The 17935-nt window shown below is 56.1% G+C and overlaps 1 protein-coding gene across 3 annotated transcripts; it reads left to right on the forward strand.

Moving 5' to 3' along the window:
* Nucleotides 1-357: 357 nt before the first annotated feature.
* PLEKHG6 (pleckstrin homology and RhoGEF domain containing G6) lies at nucleotides 358-17814 on the forward strand. Of its 3 annotated transcripts, none has more exons than XM_032254540.1 (16): nucleotides 358-472; nucleotides 1887-2092; nucleotides 3354-3509; nucleotides 4765-4929; nucleotides 5314-5409; nucleotides 5651-5701; nucleotides 6034-6183; nucleotides 7400-7510; nucleotides 7645-7794; nucleotides 7952-8089; nucleotides 8395-8514; nucleotides 8843-8975; nucleotides 9091-9206; nucleotides 15841-15986; nucleotides 16660-17349; nucleotides 17535-17814. In XM_032254540.1, exons 2-16 carry the CDS (start codon nucleotides 1955-1957, stop codon nucleotides 17542-17544), a joined length of 2370 nt encoding a protein of 789 aa, XP_032110431.1. In that variant the 5' UTR covers nucleotides 358-472; nucleotides 1887-1954; the 3' UTR covers nucleotides 17545-17814. The 3 variants fall into 3 exon arrangements, with proteins under 3 accessions (XP_032110431.1, XP_032110433.1, XP_032110432.1); XM_032254541.1 differs by lacking the exon at nucleotides 358-472 and adding an exon at nucleotides 832-1035 and having other exon boundaries at nucleotides 1895-2092; XM_032254542.1 differs by lacking the exon at nucleotides 8395-8514.
* The last annotated feature ends 121 nt before the right edge of the window (nucleotides 17815-17935 follow it).

Genomic DNA, 17935 nt, shown 5'->3' on the forward strand with positions numbered 1-17935 from the left:
GGGGAAGGACGGGAGAGCCGGCCACTCGCCGCGACCCGCAGGAGAGGAGGGTGCCTGCCACAGGTCGTCGGCCTCGCCGCCTCCCCGGCTGCACTCAGCCCTCGCACTGCGGCGCCTCGCGGGGGTCTGGCCGGGAGGGGAGGGCGCGCGGTCCCAGTCCTGCCGCCCGGTGAAGAGCTCAGGTGCGACGGAAAGCGGGCACGGAGGGCTCGGCGGCGCGAGGGCGGGGGCTGCTCGGTCCCCAGGGCCCCGCCTCGCTGCCCGGGGGGTGCGGGCGGTAGGGAGGGGCCACCCCGTCCCCGCCCCTCTCCGCGCCCAGCCCTGTGCCGCCCGGCTCCCGCTGGCCGCTCGGTCCCAGTCCCAGGCCGGGCAGCGGGGCTGGCTGGCATCGCCGGGGAACCGACGGCGACGGGGAGCCCCGCCGGGGGAAGGACGGCGCGGGCAGCGGGCGCGGGGACACCTGCAGGCACAGGTGAGCGGCGGGAGGGCTGCGCGGCCAGGCGCGGGGCGGCGGGGACCCGGGGCCTGGGAGCCCGGGCGCAGGGGAAGGAAGGCTTGGCCTCCCGAAGGCGGGAGGAGGGGCGGCCGGGGGCTGCGCTGAGAAACGACCCTGGGTAGGGAGCAGTGCCAGGGAGACAGCGCCGTCCGAGGGAGGACTTTTGGGAGGCGGCACGAGGGACGGTGAACGTTTCCTCCTTTACTCCTAAATCGGAGGAAGAGTAAGGGGAGGGCTGAGGAGGGACCTCAGACCACCTGGTGGGGGCACGAGCACCTTCGCTGCCTTCTTGAGCCCACCGCCCCTTAGGAGGCCTCTCCTCTCCAGGCCCTGCCCACTGGAGGGCGGGCCCTCCCTTCAGGTTTAGGGGGAAGGGATGGAGCCCCACGCCTGGCTCCGTGGTGGTGTTCCCAGAGGCTGGGGAGGACCAAATATAGCCCAAGAGCAGAGAAACTCTTCTGTTTGGCTGGTTGTAAGGCCAGTGGCCAGACACTCATTCCCGGCCCCTCACCTCCCCGTCTGTGGCCAGGAGGGTTCAGGTAAGAGATGAGCGAACCTTTCAGTAAAGGCCAGACAGTAAATACGAGAGACTTTGCGGCCCACGCCGTCTGTCCCAACTAGCAAGAAAGCAGTCACGGACTATTAGGAGACCAGCAGAGGAGGCTGCATTCCAACAAAACTGTATTTATGGGCACTGAGTTTGAATATCGTGTAATTTTTACTTGTCCCAAAATATTAGTGGTTTTTTTTTTCTCAATGGGGTCGCAGTTGTTTCACCTATGTAAATATGTAAAAACCATTCTTAGCTTGCAGGCTGTACAAAAACTGGTGGCAGACTGGGCTGTCTGCAGCCACCCCCACTCCCACCCCACCCCACCCCCACCCCACCTCACCCCCACCCCCACCCCCACCCCACCGCCACTCCTACCCCACCCCCACTCCCCCCCACCCCACCCCCACTCCCACCCCACCCCACCCAACCCACGGCCTCCCTCCAGCTTTTTCCCAGGCTTTGTATGGGGAAGCGGATGGGGTTATATCCAGGGGCAAGGAGAGCTCTCCCATGTGGGTGTATCCAGAAAGCCTGAGACCTGTCTGTGACCCTTGTTCCCATGTGAGGCCAGTGCAGGAGTTTGTATCCCAAAAACGCACATATGTGAGAGAGGAGGTACATCTTCAAGGGGCTTTCTACCCAGTATGTGCCTGGACCTACCCTACTCCCACCAAGTCATAGATGAGGCAGCCATTTTCCCCCCAACGAGTGACCAGGCCCTCAGCCCTCTCCTCTCCCACGACGCCCTCTGCCCAGGCCTCCCATCAGCCTTGGTCTCCCGCCTGGTGCCATTCACTGATTGGGGATGGCCCTTCATTCCTCTTTTCTCTCTTGCAGCCCCAGAGGACCCCTTTCTCCTGAATACTGAAGTTATGGCCCTTTGGAGGTGACCCAGGAAAGAAGGGATGCAGGCCTTGGGTCCTCCAAATGAGGGCCCCCTACAAGGACTCGTGGCCTCCCGCATCGAGACTTATGGCGGCCGGCATCGAGCCTCTGCTCAGAGCACTGCTGGCAGCCTCTATCCCCGAGGAGGCCCCGTGCCGGTAAGTCTAGGCTGTGCCCCAAAATGACCTGGTGGGGCAGGAGGGAGGACACCTGGGCTGCGGAGTCTCTGTCCCCTTACAGGTTCAGAGGTTGTGCTATTCCTGCGCCTTACCCTACTCTTCTTTTCTGGGTTGTGGGGGAGAGGAGGGCAGTGCCAGGCCAGGCTCCAGGGATGTCACACCCCAGTCCCAGACAGCTGGGCAGGAGAAGCAGAGCCAGGAGAAACCAGGCCCACAGAGGAGTGCTGTTAGACAGGTCTCAGGCACAGAGCTGCGGGTAAGGTCATCAAACCCTGAGCTGGCGCCTCCCAGGCTCCCGCCTCTCCTTGGTAGGAATTTGAGGCCTTCCTGACATCTGCACCTCCCTGAGTCAGGATGAAGAAGAGCAAAGGTTCAGGACGTCCCTGCTTCTCCTGTGGTGGGTAGGAACAGGAGGGTGCCCGCCTTGGCTCCACCCCTGGCTCCACCTGCCTGGCCCTCCTCCAATCCTGACCACGGAGAGGGGTGGGGAAGCCAGGTCTGTCCCCTCAGCCTGCAGGCTTCCCCTCCACCTTGAGGACAGTTCCGCTTCTGGCTGGGATATCCCCTGCCTCACTGCACGAGAATTTCACCCTTGGAGATGGGACTCTCCTAGGCAATAGGTGAGAAGGGAGACTAGGAAGTATGTGGGGTAATTCAGGCCACAGGCAAATGAAGGAATGTGACCAGGCCTGCCCTGGGAGGAGCCATGTGGCTGTGGCTGCAGCCTTTCACACAGAGAGGCAGCCACTCCCAGCTGGATGGGATGCAGGCTGCATGCCCCTGGGGAAGAGGCTGCACATGTATGTGCTCTTGTCCTCATGTGTAAGGGAGGCTGGTCACAGACAAGGAGAATTATGAGAGACCAGAATGCCATGTGCACTACGCCTTGTCCATGCACAGCTCATGGTACAGAGAGCAGGAGGCAGTGGGGGCACATTCACCAGAGCTCAGGCATGTATGTGCCTGTGCACCTGCTTGGCAGGAGGCCCCTCTTCTGCCCCAGACCCCCCTGGGGAGGCAGACTGTCATGCCCCTGCCCACTCAGCTTAGCCTTGCTGGCAGCGGCCGCCGTGACTCAGGGCAGGAACAGCCCACACCAAACTGGTTTGCGGTGAGAGGTGAGCCAGCGCAACTTCCCAGGGTGGGGGATGACATCCGGAGCCAAGCCTGGCCCCTACTACCTCACTGGGTTTCTGGGGAAAGGGAGGCAGCCCCAGAACTTCCCCTGCTTCTCCCCCAGGATCCCAGTCGCCGACGCCTCCAGCAGTATGTCCCCTTTGCCAGGGGTTCTGGCCAGGCCCGAGGCCTGTCGCCCATGAGGTTTCGAGACCCAGAGCCTGAGAAGAGGCATGGGGGCCACGTGGGAGCCGGCCCGCCTCACTCCCCCAAATTCAAGGTAAGGGTGTCCCTCTTCTCCCATCTCCACGCATACGGCCCCCATTGTGATGGCTCCACAGATGACCAGCAAATCCTGGGGGCTGACAGCACAGGTCGGGGAGGCTACTGCCTGCCAGTCAGACGTGGCTCCGCCTAGGATGTCTCACGGATACATTTCTCCTTGGTCCGTGGATTGCAACCAGGGACTTTGACGTGAGACACTTTGCTTAAACGTGGATAAACAACTGATATTGAGCTTTTAGCTTTTGAAAATTAGCAAGTCAAATTAGCAAGTCACTGACAGTCAGGTATGTTCCCTCCATCCTCAGGGCCATGCCATCCTTCAGCAGTGAGGTGAGCCTCACCCCTCCTCCCGAGCCACAACTGGATGGAGTGAGTGAGGGTCAGGAGTGTCTATTGCCCACATTACTTGGTACCAAAGAAACCTGTAAAATGGGCGGGGCACAGAGGCTTACACCTGTAATCCCAGCACTTTGGGAGGCTGAGACAGGTGGATCACCTGAGGTCAGGAGTTCGAGACCAGTCTGGACAACATGATGAAACCCCATCTCTACTAAAAACACAAAAATTAGCTGTACGTAGTGGTGCATGCCTGTAACCCCAGCTACTCAGGAGACTGAGGCAGGAGAATTGCTGGAACCCGGGAGGTGGAGGTTATGGTGAGCCAGGATTACACCGCTGCACTCTTGCCTGGGCAACAAGAATGAAACTCCATCTCAAAAAAAAAAAAAAAACAAAACAGAGAGCAAAGAAAGAAACCTGTAAAAAGCCATACTGTTCATTTAAAAAGCCCATTTTACAGGCAAATGTCAAAACAGTGCCTGAGACCACTGGTTCTCTAAGTCTTGTTCTGATTTACTTGAAGGTCCCTCTGAAGCATCTGTTTCTGTCTCTCCCCTACCTCATTCTGAATCAGGAGACCCACAGAGGACCTCTTTCCTGTCAGGGAGCCCATACCAGACCCCTTTCTGCACCCCTTTCGGGGACCTTTCTGCAGACAAGGGTGCCTCTTTACCCATATTCCAGCAATGCACTTTTCCCTGGAATTCCAGCTGGGGCTGACCTCCATTCTCTAGGCCTCCATGTCCCCCAACTCAGTGCTGCTTTCCCCCTCCCATCCGAGACACACACACACACACACACACACACACACACGCACACTTAAACACATGTACACACGCGCAGCCCTCCCGGAACCCTGTGGCTGGGTGCCAAGGATGTGGCCAGAGCTGATGCCCTTCTTGGCTCCCCAGGAAGTCAGCAAGGCCCACGAGCTGGAGGTGAGGCTGCACACTTTCAGCATGTTTGGGATGCCCCGCCTGCCCCCTGAGGACCGGCAGCACTGGGAGATAGGAGAGGCTGGCGACAGCAGCCTGACCATCGAGAAGTCCTGGAGGGAGCTGGTGCCTGGACACAAGGTGAGCCTGAAACTCACAAGGTGAGTCTGTCCCCACGGTGTGAATGCACACACAGATTCTGCTCTGGAGGAGGGAAAGGCCTCTGGAAGTGGGGTCATGTGGAAAAAGCATCTGGAAACTCGTTGATCTGGGTTCAGATCCCAGCTCTGCCACTTACTAGTGAGACCTTGGTGAAGACAATAAAGTTCTCTGAGTCTCAGTTGGCACAAATGTAAAGTGGGGATAATGCCACCTATACACTGGAGCATTGGTTTGAGGGTGAAAAGGTCATGGTCATGTACAACGTACCTAGAACCTATGAAGTGGATCCTGTAGCACTTAACAGCTGGTACCTGCCATTCTAATCATCATTCCCCAGCTGAAGCAGCACTCTCCCCACCCCAGGAGATGAGCCGGGAGCTTTGCCACCAACAGGAAGCCCTGTGGGAGCTCCTGACCACCGAGCTGATCTACGTGAGAAAGCTCAAGATCATGACCGATGTGAGCCTCTCTCTGCCCCAGCCCTGGCCCCATCTTCCCTGTGTGATCCCCCATCCTCTCAGACTGGAAGGCAGGTCACTGGGGGAGGGGGAGCAGGATTTTCAGCCAGTGTGGCATCCAGGGAGAGAGGTTGGCAATACTGAAGTTGGTGGGGGCTGGGGGTGGGGGCTGATCCTGAAGGGCTGCGCTGGGTCCTGAGGGCGGGGGGCGGGGCCTGAGATCCTTATTTCCCTCCCTGCAGCTCCTAGCCGCTGGCCTGCTCAACTTGCAGCGAGTGGGACTGCTGACGGAAGTGAGTGGGCACTCAGGAGGGGACCCTGGCACAGCCTGAGCTCTGAGCCTGAGGATGAGGGTGGGCCCTCCAGCCATCCCTGTCTGAATTCCTACTGGCCCATTTTTTGGGACACCTTGCCAGCCCTACTCCCCTACTCCAAGCAGGCCACAGCCCCCCCCCGCCCCATTTCCCAGACCAGTGTCCTTGAGATCTTCCAGGCCCACTGCCAGGTTCATCCTTCTCCACCCCGGCCCCTGCTGTCCAAGCTTAGGGTTCTCACCTTTCCTTGGCCAGTGCTGCCCTTGGTAACCTGGCAAAAACATGCTGCTCAGTTCTGCTCCCTCCTCCAGGTGTCAGCTGAGACCCTGTTTGGAAATGTCCCCAGCCTGATTCGAACCCACCAGAGCTTTTGGGAGGAGGTGCTGGGGCCCACCCTGGAGGAGACTCGGGCCTCTGGCCAGCCCCTGGACCCTATTGGCCTGCAAAGTGGCTTCCTGACGGTGAGGCCTGTGAAGGGCTGTGTCTGGATGGGACAGAACTGAGAGCCCTCGGGGATCCTGTGTGTAGGGCATGCCTGCAGTACACAAATCTCTGTGATTTGAGGGGCGGCAGGACACAGCCCCTACCCCTAATATCACCTCACCTCCACCTTTCATGCCACAAGTCTGACTGACCTCTGTGCCAAAGGCTTCTTGTTCTTCTGGAGGCCCTTATGAAGTGAAAATGCAGCTGTTGCAGGCCGAGTGTGGTGGCTCATGCCTGTAATCCCAGCACTTTGGGAGGCTAAGGCAGGTGGATCATGAGGTCAGGAGTTCAAGACCAGCCTGGCCAGATGGTGAAACTCTGTCTCTTCTAAAACTACAAAAAAAATAGCTGGGAGTGGTGGCAGGCACTTGTAATCCCAGCTAGTCAGGAGGCTGAGGCAGAGAATTGCTTAAACCCGAGAGGCGGAGGTTGCAGTGAGCCGAGATCGCACCGCTGCACTCCAGCCTGGGCGACAGAGCGAGACTCTGTCTCAAAAAAACAAAACAAAACAAACAAAAAAGAAAATGCAGTTGTCTCAGGGAAGGGTCACACCTCGGCTCCCATCAACTACAAAAGCTGGGTGCAGCAGATGGGCCTAAGTGAGGAGACCCTTAGGATGACTTGGGCAGATGTAAAAGGCCACAGGAGGTGCTCGGGGCATGGAGAAGGGTGACAAGAGAAAGCTAGAGGGCCTGGAGTCCGACTTTCATCTACGATGTTACCTAGCCAGGAAAACATGGGCCCTGCAGGAGAACGTTGCAGTGGGGTACAGAGGTAGAGAGAGGCAGGCGCACGTCTCCTGGGAGCCTTAGGCACCCCCTCCATGGGAGCAAGGCTTCTGAGCAAACCCTTAGGTCGCCACCCCAGCCCCGGGTGAAATGGGATCCACAACGTTCTGTAAACGGCCCAGCTGAATTATTGATGGTGGGGGAGTAAGTCCAGAGCAGCAGGGCCCAGTAGCTCTGTGGATGGAGAGAGCTCTCTGAGCTCTAGGTCTGTGTCGGGACCTCCGCTCCTCCCTGGAATCCAGAGAGAGGGGCCTGGGCTCAAGAACAATCCTGGGAGGGAGGGACCGGCAGGAGCTGTGCCAAGGGCCTCTGTGAGGCTCTCTCTTCACCTGCTCCTGGGTCCTGCAGCCAGAGCCTGTGTGCATGGCCTTCTCCCTGCCACCTCCCGTATCTGTCTCTCCAGTTTGGCCAGCGGTTCCAGCCCTATGTCCAGTACTGCCTCCGAGTGAAACAGACCATGGCTTACGCCCGAAAGCAGCAAGAAACTAACCCTCTCTTCCATACCTTCGTACAGGTGGGAGAGGGGGCACTGGGGAGGGGGACGGGTGCCCCTTAGCCAGCCAGTGTCCAGCTGAGCCTGAAGCTGAGTTCACCACTAGGCAGGGCAGGAGGAAGCAGACCCCTGAGCCCTGCCCGCCTTCCCTGCAGTGGTGTGAGAAGCACAAGCGATCCGGGAGGCAGATGCTCGGTGACTTGCTCATCAAGCCCCACCAACGCATCACCAAGTACCCACTGCTGCTCCATGCTGTGCTCAAGAGGAGCCCCGGGGCACGAGCCCAAGAGGCCCTGAATGCCATGGTAGGTGCCCCAGGGGGGCCAGGACTCTGATGAGTTGGGGACTGGAAACAGGTCTCTTTCTTAGTGTGTCTGTGACAGTGTGGCGCTCTGCTGTGGCTGGTGTCGGTTGGGAGGGTTGCTGAGCTGTCCCTCCTCCCGCACCGCCAACTCCACCTAGATCGAAGCTGTGGAGTCATTCCTGCGACACATCAATGGACAGGTCCGCCAGGGCGAAGAGCAAGAGAGCTTGATGGCTGCAGCCCAACGCATCGGGCCCTACGAGGTGCTGGAGCCACCCAGTGATGAGGTGGAGAAGGTGAGAGGGCGGAGGGAAGGGATGCAGAAAAAGCAAGCTCCCAGCGATACTGGTGAAGGGGAGGCCTGGAGAGGCCAGAACACCCCACACTTGGGTGCCACAAGGGTGTCTATCCTTCCTCCCAGTAGTGACAGCCCAACGGGTAGAGGTAGCAGAGTAAAAAGGAGACATTGGGAGGCTTCCTCTGGCCCATGGGGGAAGGACAGAGACAGACGGGTGTTGGTGGCAGAACCAGGAGCCGCCCTTGGCCAGGAAGTCCAGGCAGCCTGCCGGATGCCCTGACCCCTCCCCTGTGTGTCCCTCAGAACCTGCGTCCCTTCTCCACCCTGGACCTGATGTCCCCCATGTTGGGGGTTGCCCCTGAGTACACCAGACAGCTGCTGCTGGAAGGGCCCGTGCGAGTGAAGGAAGGGCGAGAAGGGAAGGTGAGGGTGCTGCGGGCAGAGTGGAGGGGATGGGGCACGGTGGGAGAAGGTAAGAGGCAGAAACTTCCGGGGGGAAGTGGGAGAAGAGGGGTGTTGGGAAGAGGATGTGGTTCTGGCTAAGCTCCAGTCATTTGTGTGACCCTGAGCCAGCCATTTTCCCTGCCTGTAAAGCAAGAGATGGGACCAGAGCGACGCCCCGCCCACTCCCACATTCGGGCTCTGCGTGTGTCCCTGTGTGCCTGCGCACCACGCCTGAGCCTCCTCCAGAACCAGCCCTGCCCCTGGCTCCAGCTGACCATGTCTCTTTCCCCCCCGCCCCCACCCCCAGCTGGACGTATACCTGTTCCTCTTCTCTGATGTGCTCCTCGTGACCAAGCCCCAACGCAAGGCGGACAAAGCCAAGGTCATCCGCCCCCCTCTCATGCTGGAGAAGCTCGTGTGCCAACCCCTGCGAGACCCTCGTAAGTCCTTCCTGCTGGGAGCCTTTTCCCCTCCCTCCTTTTAGCTAGGGGAAGGAGGGGTCGGGATGGGGATCAAATAAAGGCTGGCCTCTTGACGGTTGTCTCCTCCATCCAGACAGCTTCCTGCTCATCCACCTCACCGAATTCCAGTGTGTCTCCAGCGCCCTCATTGTGCACTGTCCCAGCTCTACAGACCGGGCCCAGTGGCTGGAGAAGACCCAGCAGGCTCAGGTATGGGAAAGCCAGGAATGGGGAGGCATGGGTAGGGGTCCGGAGCTCAGAAATGGGAGCACAGCAGTTGCTCACACCTGTAATCTCAGCACTTTGAGAGGCTGAGGCGGGAGGATCACCTGAGGTCAGGAGTTTGAGACCAGCCTGGCCAACATGGTGAAACTCCGTCTCCACCAAAAATACAAAAATTAGCTGGGCATGGTGGTATACGCCTGTAGTCCCAGTTACTCAGAAAGCTGAGGCAGGGGAATCACTTGAGCCCAGGAGGCGGAGGTTGCAGTGAACCGAGATCGTGCCACTGCACTCCAGCCTGGGTGACAGAGTGAGACCCTGTCTCAAAAAGAAAGAAAAGAAAAGAGAAAAGCAAAGGAAAGGAAAGAAAAGAAAGCAAGCAGGGAGGGAAGGAGGAAGGAAATGGGAGCACAGAGGGGAGGAAGAGGAGGAGAGGCTGGGTGCTTTCAGGTTCAGTCTGGACCAGCTGGTGAGCCCCAAAGAGAGGGGCAGAGCCTCCACCATCCATCAGAAGATGGAAAAAGCCGTTGGCCAGCTACTGTGCCAGCCACTGGGAAAGCCCAAGACATGGCATCCTCTGAAGGTTTGTGCAGCCTGGAGCGATTAACTTCTAGAAGTCATCCTCCATTCGCAGACATTTATGGGGCACTTGCTGAGTACAGGCACCAGGGCTAGGTGCTAGGGAATCAGAAGAGAATAAACCGCCATTCCTGTCCTCAAGGTATAGGTGCTGCAGCCTAGTTAGAGTCCTTAGCACACAAATAATAGAAAGATGTATGCAGAATAAAGCCCAGAGAAGGAAGCAAGGCATTGTCTGCTGGGCCTGTTGGGAAGGGACATGGAGGAGCCGGTGTCTGAGCACCGTTGGGAGGATACCTAGGAGTGTGTCAGGGAGTCAAGGGAGGGAGGGAAGGACGTTCCACGTGGAGGAGCAGAAATTGCAAAGGCTGGAAACGTGAAACACTTGTGTGTGGGAGAGAACTGTTCCCGTTGGTATTGCTACAGTATAAAGTGCAAGAGCAGACGCAACAGGGAGAGGCTCGGGGTAAGTGGCACCAGGTCCTGCCCGTCTCTGGATGTCATGATAAGGCATCCTGTAGGTGAGCTTTGTCCTATAGATAACAGAGGGCCAGTGAAGCGGTCAGGTAGGGGAGTGATGTGAGCAGATATAAAGCAGGAGGAATTCAAAATAAGAGAGAGATACAAATGGAGCTGTATCAGGTCCCACAAACTTGGTGGCCTAAAATCCATCAGAAGCTTACTCTCTCACAGTTCTGGAGGCCAGAAGTTTCCAACCAAGGTGCTGGCAGAGCTGAGTTTCCTCTGGAGGCCCTAGGGGAGAATCCATCCTTGCCTCTTCCAGCTCCGGGTTGCCCCAGGTGTTTCGTGGCTTGTGGCAACAGAATTCCCGTCTGTTTCTCTGTCCTCCCCTGGCCTTCCTCTCTGTGTGTCCTGTGTCCAAATCTCCCTCTCCTTTCTCTTAGAAAGACACAAGTATTGGATTTAGAGCCCACCCTAAATCCAGGAAGAGCTTACCTTGAGCTCTTAGGATATCTGCAAATCTGCAAAGACGCTTTTTCGAAATCAGGTCACATTCACGGGTTTCAGAAGTTAGGAATGAGACATATCTTTTGGGGGGCCACTATTCAACCCACCACAGGAGTGGAATGGCCAGAGGGGGGTGTTTGATTGGACTTTGAAGGATGAGAAAGACCATGGGCAGAAGAATCAGAGGAACATCTGAGCTGGATTTATTTCTGGAATAATGACCACATCTGCCTAAGTCTGGAGCACAGGATTTATGAGTGCATGGTAAGAGGCCAGATACTATAGAACCTCAGAGCTGCAGCATCCTGTGGCCTGGATGGCTTGGGTTGAATAGGGTTGACAAGAGACAGCCACCGTGAATTCTTTTTTTTTTTTTTTTTTTTGGTCAGGGGGCAGAGTCTTACTCCATAGCCCAGTTAGAGTGCAGTGGCATGATCACAGCTCACTGCCGCCTCAACTTCCTGGGCTCAGATGATTCTCCCACCTTAGCCTCCCAAGTAGCTGGGACTACAGGTGCGCACCACGACACCTGGCTACTTTTTTGCATTTTTTGTAGAAACAGGATCTTGCCATGTTGCCCAGGCTGGTCTTGAACTCCTGAACTTACACGATCTGCACACCGCGACCACCCAAAGTGCTGGGATTACAGGCGTGAACCACCATGCATAGCCCTGCCATGAATTCTTGAGCAAGGGAATGACATGGTGAAATCAGTGTGGGAAATCAGGTGGCAGGATGCTAGGTGGGCTGGAGGAGGGAGAAATTGGTGGCAGGAAGCTTATTGTGCTAGTGAAAAACATTGAAGGTTTAGTGCCATAGCCTTAGGGAGATACTGCAAAAAAGGACAAAAACGAAGAAAGGAGCTAAAGAGGGAAGAGGCAGGGGAGCCTTAGGGGTACTGTGGTTAAAATCTTTACTGAATTCAGAAAAATCCACATTCAGACACCGGTCCTACCAGGTCCTAGCCATGTGACACTTTGGGTAAGTTATATGACCTTCCTCAACTTCAGTTTCTTCAGCTGCAAAACAGATAATAACAGTACCTGCTTCCTAGGGAGATCCAAAGCTGTCATTCAGCTTAGGCACACGGCCTGGCGCCAGCCCTGGGCACAGGCCCAGGAACTCCAGATACCCAGGGGCAAAGAGCACGATTGGCCTCCTGAAGTTTCTGTCTGGAAGACCGCATGGGCAATGGGACCCCAGACAGAAATGCATTCATTAGAAAGGGAAAGGGAAACGTGTTTATTTAGTTATTGCTTCCTCAGTGAAGTGGGTCAGAGTAGGAATATTTAGTTTTAAACAGCCGCGCTTTGAAACTGAGGCAACCAAGATATGCCCAAGTGGAGATCTCTTTGGAGCTTTGAGAAATACAGAAACAAACACCTGGAATTCAGGTGAGAAATAAAGACAAAAGACAAACCCCAAGGGGAGGCAGGTGGGTTTTGTGTTGAGAGTGGCCTCCCATCTGCCCTGCCCCCTGCTTCCAGTGCAGTTCACAGTCCCCTCTCTGAGGCAGGGACTTCTCTCCACCACTTCTGCCTAGGCCTAAACACACTTTCCACTAGGCTGGACTGACTGGCAAGTGACACCGTTCTGTTGGTTAATCAGATTTTCTTGGCCGGGCGCAGTGGCTCACCCCTGTAATCCCAGCACTTTGAGAGGCTGAGACAGGCAGATGGCTTGAGCCCAGAAGGTCAAGATCCAGCCTGGCCAACATGGCAAAACCCCGTCTCTACAAAAAATACAAAAATTAGCTGGGTGAGGGGCTGGCTACTCAGGAGGCTGAGGTGGGAGGATCGCTTGAGCCCGGGAGGCAGAGCCTGCAGTGAGCTGTGATGGCACCACGGCACTACAACCTGGGTGACAGAGTGAGACCTTGTCTCAAAAAAAAAGTCAAATAAAAAAAATACCCTGAAGGCTAGAGGCTCAAGAGGAGCCCAGGGACAAAAGCCCAAGGACAAAAGTTGGGGTTCTAGGGCCTCTGTGCTCCTAGAACCCCAACTCCCCAGGACAGCCAGTGGGGGTGAATGACAGCCTGCCTTTTTTCTTTGTCACTGCCACCTTGAAAACTTTCTCCTTTTTTTTTTTTTTTTTTTGATTTTTAGTCATGGAACAACTGCCAGACCCTCACCTTCTCCCTCTAGAGTTCCCAGGGCTACTAAAAAATACCGGTATTTTACTATGCAAAACAATTCAGCCCCCGGTAGTCTCACCCCAGGCTAACAGGAAAGACCTGTAAAGATCTATAATCAAGATATGCACCAAGGCTCCCTGCCTTCCTTAGCAGAGCAGAGAAAACGGAAACTTTGAAATTACTTTTCCTGCTATTGTCTCACACCAAATTCTTAGAGAATCCTCTCTGGAGCGATCAGTCTTTATAAACTGAAGAGGGCAGTAGAATCTCTATTGGCCTCTTTCAGAGAGCAATCCCCAGGGATCAGACTATTGTTTTCTCACCCTGGCAGAAATGTTGACTTGTAAATTTATTCCTACCACATCTAGCTGTGATGGCTCACACTGTTAGGGAAAATGAGCTGCCGGGAGAAGAGACTGAATCTTGGGGAATGCCCAGGGACTGAGAAGAGGAAAAGGAACAGTGACAGGAACAGAAAGAGCTGTCAGAGACGGCGACCAAGAAATTAAAGCAGGGAGACTGAAGGAGGCAGCGGAGGCTAAGGGCCAGGGTTGGAAGGAGAGACCCGAGCTCCCCCTGAGCTCCGACACGTAAGCTGTCAGGGAGTTACTTCACCTCTTCTGGGGAACTTCAGGGCACACAGGACAGACAGAACAATTACGTCCGTAAGTGGCTTGCCACAAGGCCCAGCACTGTTTAGGCACTCCATAAATGTTTGCCATTGCCATCATTAGAAGAAAGGGATGGTCCGTGGGACCTGGGTAGGGCCAGCTGCTGACTGGGGAAACGTATCCACATCCGTTGCTGGGGAAGTCAGTGGGTGCCTTTCAGAGTTCAGTTTTACGCCAGCATGGGGGAGTTGTGGGAGGAGGGTGGGTGAATCTAGGAGCCACCCCAGAGACAGCAGGGAAAGGAGGCATTTCCTCTACACGGGGACAAAGGAAGAAGAATCCTGCTGGGGGCCCTCCCTTCCTATGCTCAGGTTTGTAAGGGTGTCACATTCTGGCTCAAGTGCCAATTTCCTTTTCCTTCCCCGTCCTCCCCTCTGCCTCCTGTATGTCTCTCCTGTTATCCAAGCTGAGAAAAAACTCCCGGGGTTGCTGGAGAGGCCTTGGGCTTGCTGGGAGGCACCTCAGACAGCCCCGTCCCCCTGTGCTCGGGGCTCCCCCTACCCACCTCCAGCCTCTTCCTGGGGTCAGCCAAGGAGTTTAGCAGAGGTGCTGGCATCGGATGTCCCTTACAGAAACCCTGCTTCCTTCCAGTTCTTTTCTTTCACATAACATCCCTCTCCTGGCACCCCAAACATAAACCTGAATTTGGGTCCTGTAGGGCAAAAGGACACCCCAGCAGGACAAGCAGATCAGCCCCGCCCCTCTGCCCCCCCCCTTCTCTCACTCCTTCCCTGCTTCACATGGAGCTGGGATATAAGGTCTGGGGAAGAGGGAATCCTCCCCAGCTCCTAGCCCTCGCAGGTTTCCTGTCCCCAGGTACCCTGCCCTGGTCTGGCCAACAGACCACATCTTGTAAGACTGCTGTCACCCTTGGGAATAAGTGACTGGAGAGCCAGAAAAAACGGAATTGGAAATATAACCCTGATGTCATTTTCCTATCCGTGTTCATCCATTTCATCTCTCTTCCTGACCCAGCTGCCCCCAGGCTTTCTTGAGAGGCTTTGGGAAAGTCCAGGTGCCCAGGAGCTGCTTCCTATGCCTCAAGCTGGGGAGAACAATTACTATGGTATGGGCATCAACCAATCAGAAGGGAGCATTGTACTAGAGGTCCTCTGCTGTGCCAGACCGTACCCCCTAGTTGCTAGATCATGGGGATGGCGGAAGTGGATGAGGCCCCGGCAGCAGCCATTTCCTTACTAGCATGGAAGACTTCGATATTTTAACAATGATACGACCATACCAGCAAGTGCTGGTATCAGTGCTGCCCACAGCAGCCACCCGTGCCTCCCCTTTGCCAAGGCTCGTCTCTGCCTCCAACCTCAGCTCTGCTGCCATCTCTTCCCTCCCCTTCCCCTCTCCCTCCCCAAGCTAACGACCTTCAGTAACTCTTTACCCTTCAAGGCTGCCCTTGAAAGTGTTGCAGTCACTGAATTAGGACTCAAAGAGCAAGACCCTGTCCCAGCTCTGCTTCTCCACACCTGCGGGGCCTTGGGCAAGTCACTTCACCTCTCTAGGTCTAGGATTCTTACCTGTAAAATGGGCTACCATTCATGTTCTCCACGCCAAAGGGCCATGGTGTGTATCAAATGACCACATGTGCAAAGATCTTTGAAACTTATTCAGATGGCGCTATTTCATTCTGATGCTTCCTGTATGAAATTGCTGAGGGAGGGAGGAAGACAGTCGATACAAAGCATCCTCTCCTCAACCTTCTAGGAACTTGCCTCCCTCTGAAGGACAGCAGAGGCCTCAGCCCGGGACAAAGCCCAGCTCTGCCCATGTTCTGCCCTCCTGCTCCTCCCAGCTTCAGGGCAGAGGCCCAGGGGGTAGGAGAGGGATGCTCTTGAAGGAACAACCAGTACCAATTCAGAACACTTACTCTACCATCACCACCAACCAGGGAGGGCTTCCTGAAGGAGGGGGAAGGCCTGATAAAGGGTCTACCAAGGGGGCATGAGAAGCAAGACCTATGCAGGTAGGAAAAGGGGCATTCTGTTCACCTCGCTCACCCCCAACACCAGCTCGAGAGTTTGGTGCCACCAAATCCCCACACCATCCCACTTTCTTACTATAAGAAGTACCCCCTCGGGCAGTTACTCAACCTTAGAGTCTCCAAGTCTTGGTAATAAGGGAGGGGTGAAAATATCTGGCTAATGGGGTTTTGTAAAGATTAAATAAGGTGATATATGTAACGCACTTAACAGGGTGCCTGGCAAACAGCAAGTGCTCAGTAAATGGGAGCGCTTAATAATGAGGTGTCCTCTCCCAGGCCACCCTACAGAAGCTGAAGGAAGAGGAGTACGTCCAACAGAAGAGGGAGCTCCTGGCCCTCTATCGGGACCAGGGCAGGGAGTCCCCCAGCACCAGGCCCTCCACGCCTTCCCTGGAGGGCTCTCAGAACAGTGCAGAAGGGAGGTAAGACTCACATGGACTACAAGGCCTCCCCGAGTAGGGGGCTGCAGGCAGGGAGGGGAAGAGGAGGAAGCCATAGGCTGAGAAATGGCATTACAGTACACTTTTGGTGGAATTGGGAATAGACAGAGGAACGCAGTTCTATTGGGCAGGGTAGGGAAGGTCAGTACCAGTTGTGTTGGGGGTGGGGGGCAGGGCATGGACAGCCTACAGGGTTAGCCAGCCCAGAGCCGCACAGGAGCACCCCAAGAGGAGCAGGCTCGAGAGTGGGGCGGGTGTGGATTTGCAGAAGATCAGAGCTGCCAAATCCCCAGGGAATATGGGAGGTTCATCTAGGATAGCACCGCTGCTTGGCGGCATGCTTAAGGAGAAAAGAAGAATCGTTCCCTGAGGATAACACCAGGTAAATTCAGGAACCACTCAGCAAACACCTGACCACCCACTCCATACAAGATCCTGGACCAGGTGCTATGGATAAGACAACTTAGAGACAGCCCCTGCTCTCTTAGGAGCTTAAAATCTAGGGAGCCAGATGAGAAAACCAATCACAGTGACATGGAAAGACAATAACAAAATAAGTTTGGAGGAGGGGCTGTTTCTGGATGTAGTGATCAAGGGAACCTCCCTGGACTTGAACTTGACCCCTATGCATCTGACTCTTCGCCATTAATTGTAGGACTCCTGAAATCTCGACCATCATCCCCCTCCTGGTGGTGACGGAAGACACGGATGAAGATGCTCCTTTTGTGCCAGATGATACCTCAGACTCTGGCTACAGCACTTTGATCCCAGGCACCCCCACGGGGTCCCGCTCCCCACTGAGCCGTCTACGCCAAAGAGCCCTTCGGCGGGACCCTCGCCTCACCTTCTCCACCCTGGACCTCCGGGCCATCCCTCTGCGTCCTCAGCCTCCCGACTCCCAAGCTCCTCAACGCCGAAGTGCCCCCGAACTGCCAGAAGGAATCCGAAAAGGAGGCAGTCTTCCCCGGGGAGACCCACCAACCTGGTCTGAGGAAGAAGATGGGGCCTCCGTGCCAGGGAATGTGGTGGTGGAAACACTGCACAGGGCCTGGCTTCGGAACCAGCTTCCCTCCTCCCCAACCCATGCTGACTCTGCCGGGGAGAGCCCCTGGGAGTCCTCAGGGGAGGAAGAAGAGGGGCCTCTCTTCCTGGGTGCCGGCGACAGATCCCTGCGCCCGCTGCGGGCTGAGGACATGCTCAGAGAGATCCGGGAGGAGCTGGCCACCCAAAGGATTGAGGGGGCCATGGAGCCCCGGGACAGCAGGCCACGGAAGCTGACTCTGGCCCAGCTGCAGAGGATGCGGGGAACCCACATCATTCAGCTGGACACCCCGCTGTCCACATCGTAAGTACTGGAGGAAAGCTGGCCTGGGAGGGGGCACACGGGGACGTCTGTATGGGGGGTGCAGTATACAAAGAGGGCAGTACAGGAGCAGGGAGCGGGGCAGGAAGGGCCCTCCGCTTCACTCTTCACCTGACCCTCAGCCACTGCCGCTGACTGTCGCTTAACACCCCCTCCTGTCTTTTCAGAGAGGTGTGAGGAACGCGGAGGACCTTTGACATGCATCTCTCCCAGAGGAAATCTCTCACCAGCAGTGCTGGTCACCCTCCGGCATCCTTGACTCTACCTCAAAGCCCACATTTCCCAAAGGAAGCCTGGCACTGGCACCCTGCCTTCTGCTCTGAGGACTTTGGGGATCAAGAACTGTAAATTTATGTATCATAGGTGCACCTGAGCCCCGCAGAAACTTGACCCCTTGTGCATAAAAATGGCTGTCCTGGCTGGGCATGCCTGCCTATTATCCCAGAGCTTTGGGCAATAGAGGGAAATACTGTCTTTACGAAAAAATTTTTTTTTAAATTAGCCCGGTGTGGTGGCGCGCCTATGTCTGGAGGCTGAGGTGGGAGGATCCCATGAGTCCAAGAGTTGG

This window comes from Sapajus apella, unplaced genomic scaffold (assembly GCF_009761245.1).
Source record: "Sapajus apella isolate SASKATOON/1434 unplaced genomic scaffold, GSC_monkey_1.0 scaffold86, whole genome shotgun sequence".
In the NCBI taxonomy this organism is placed as follows: Eukaryota; Metazoa; Chordata; class Mammalia; order Primates; family Cebidae; genus Sapajus; species Sapajus apella.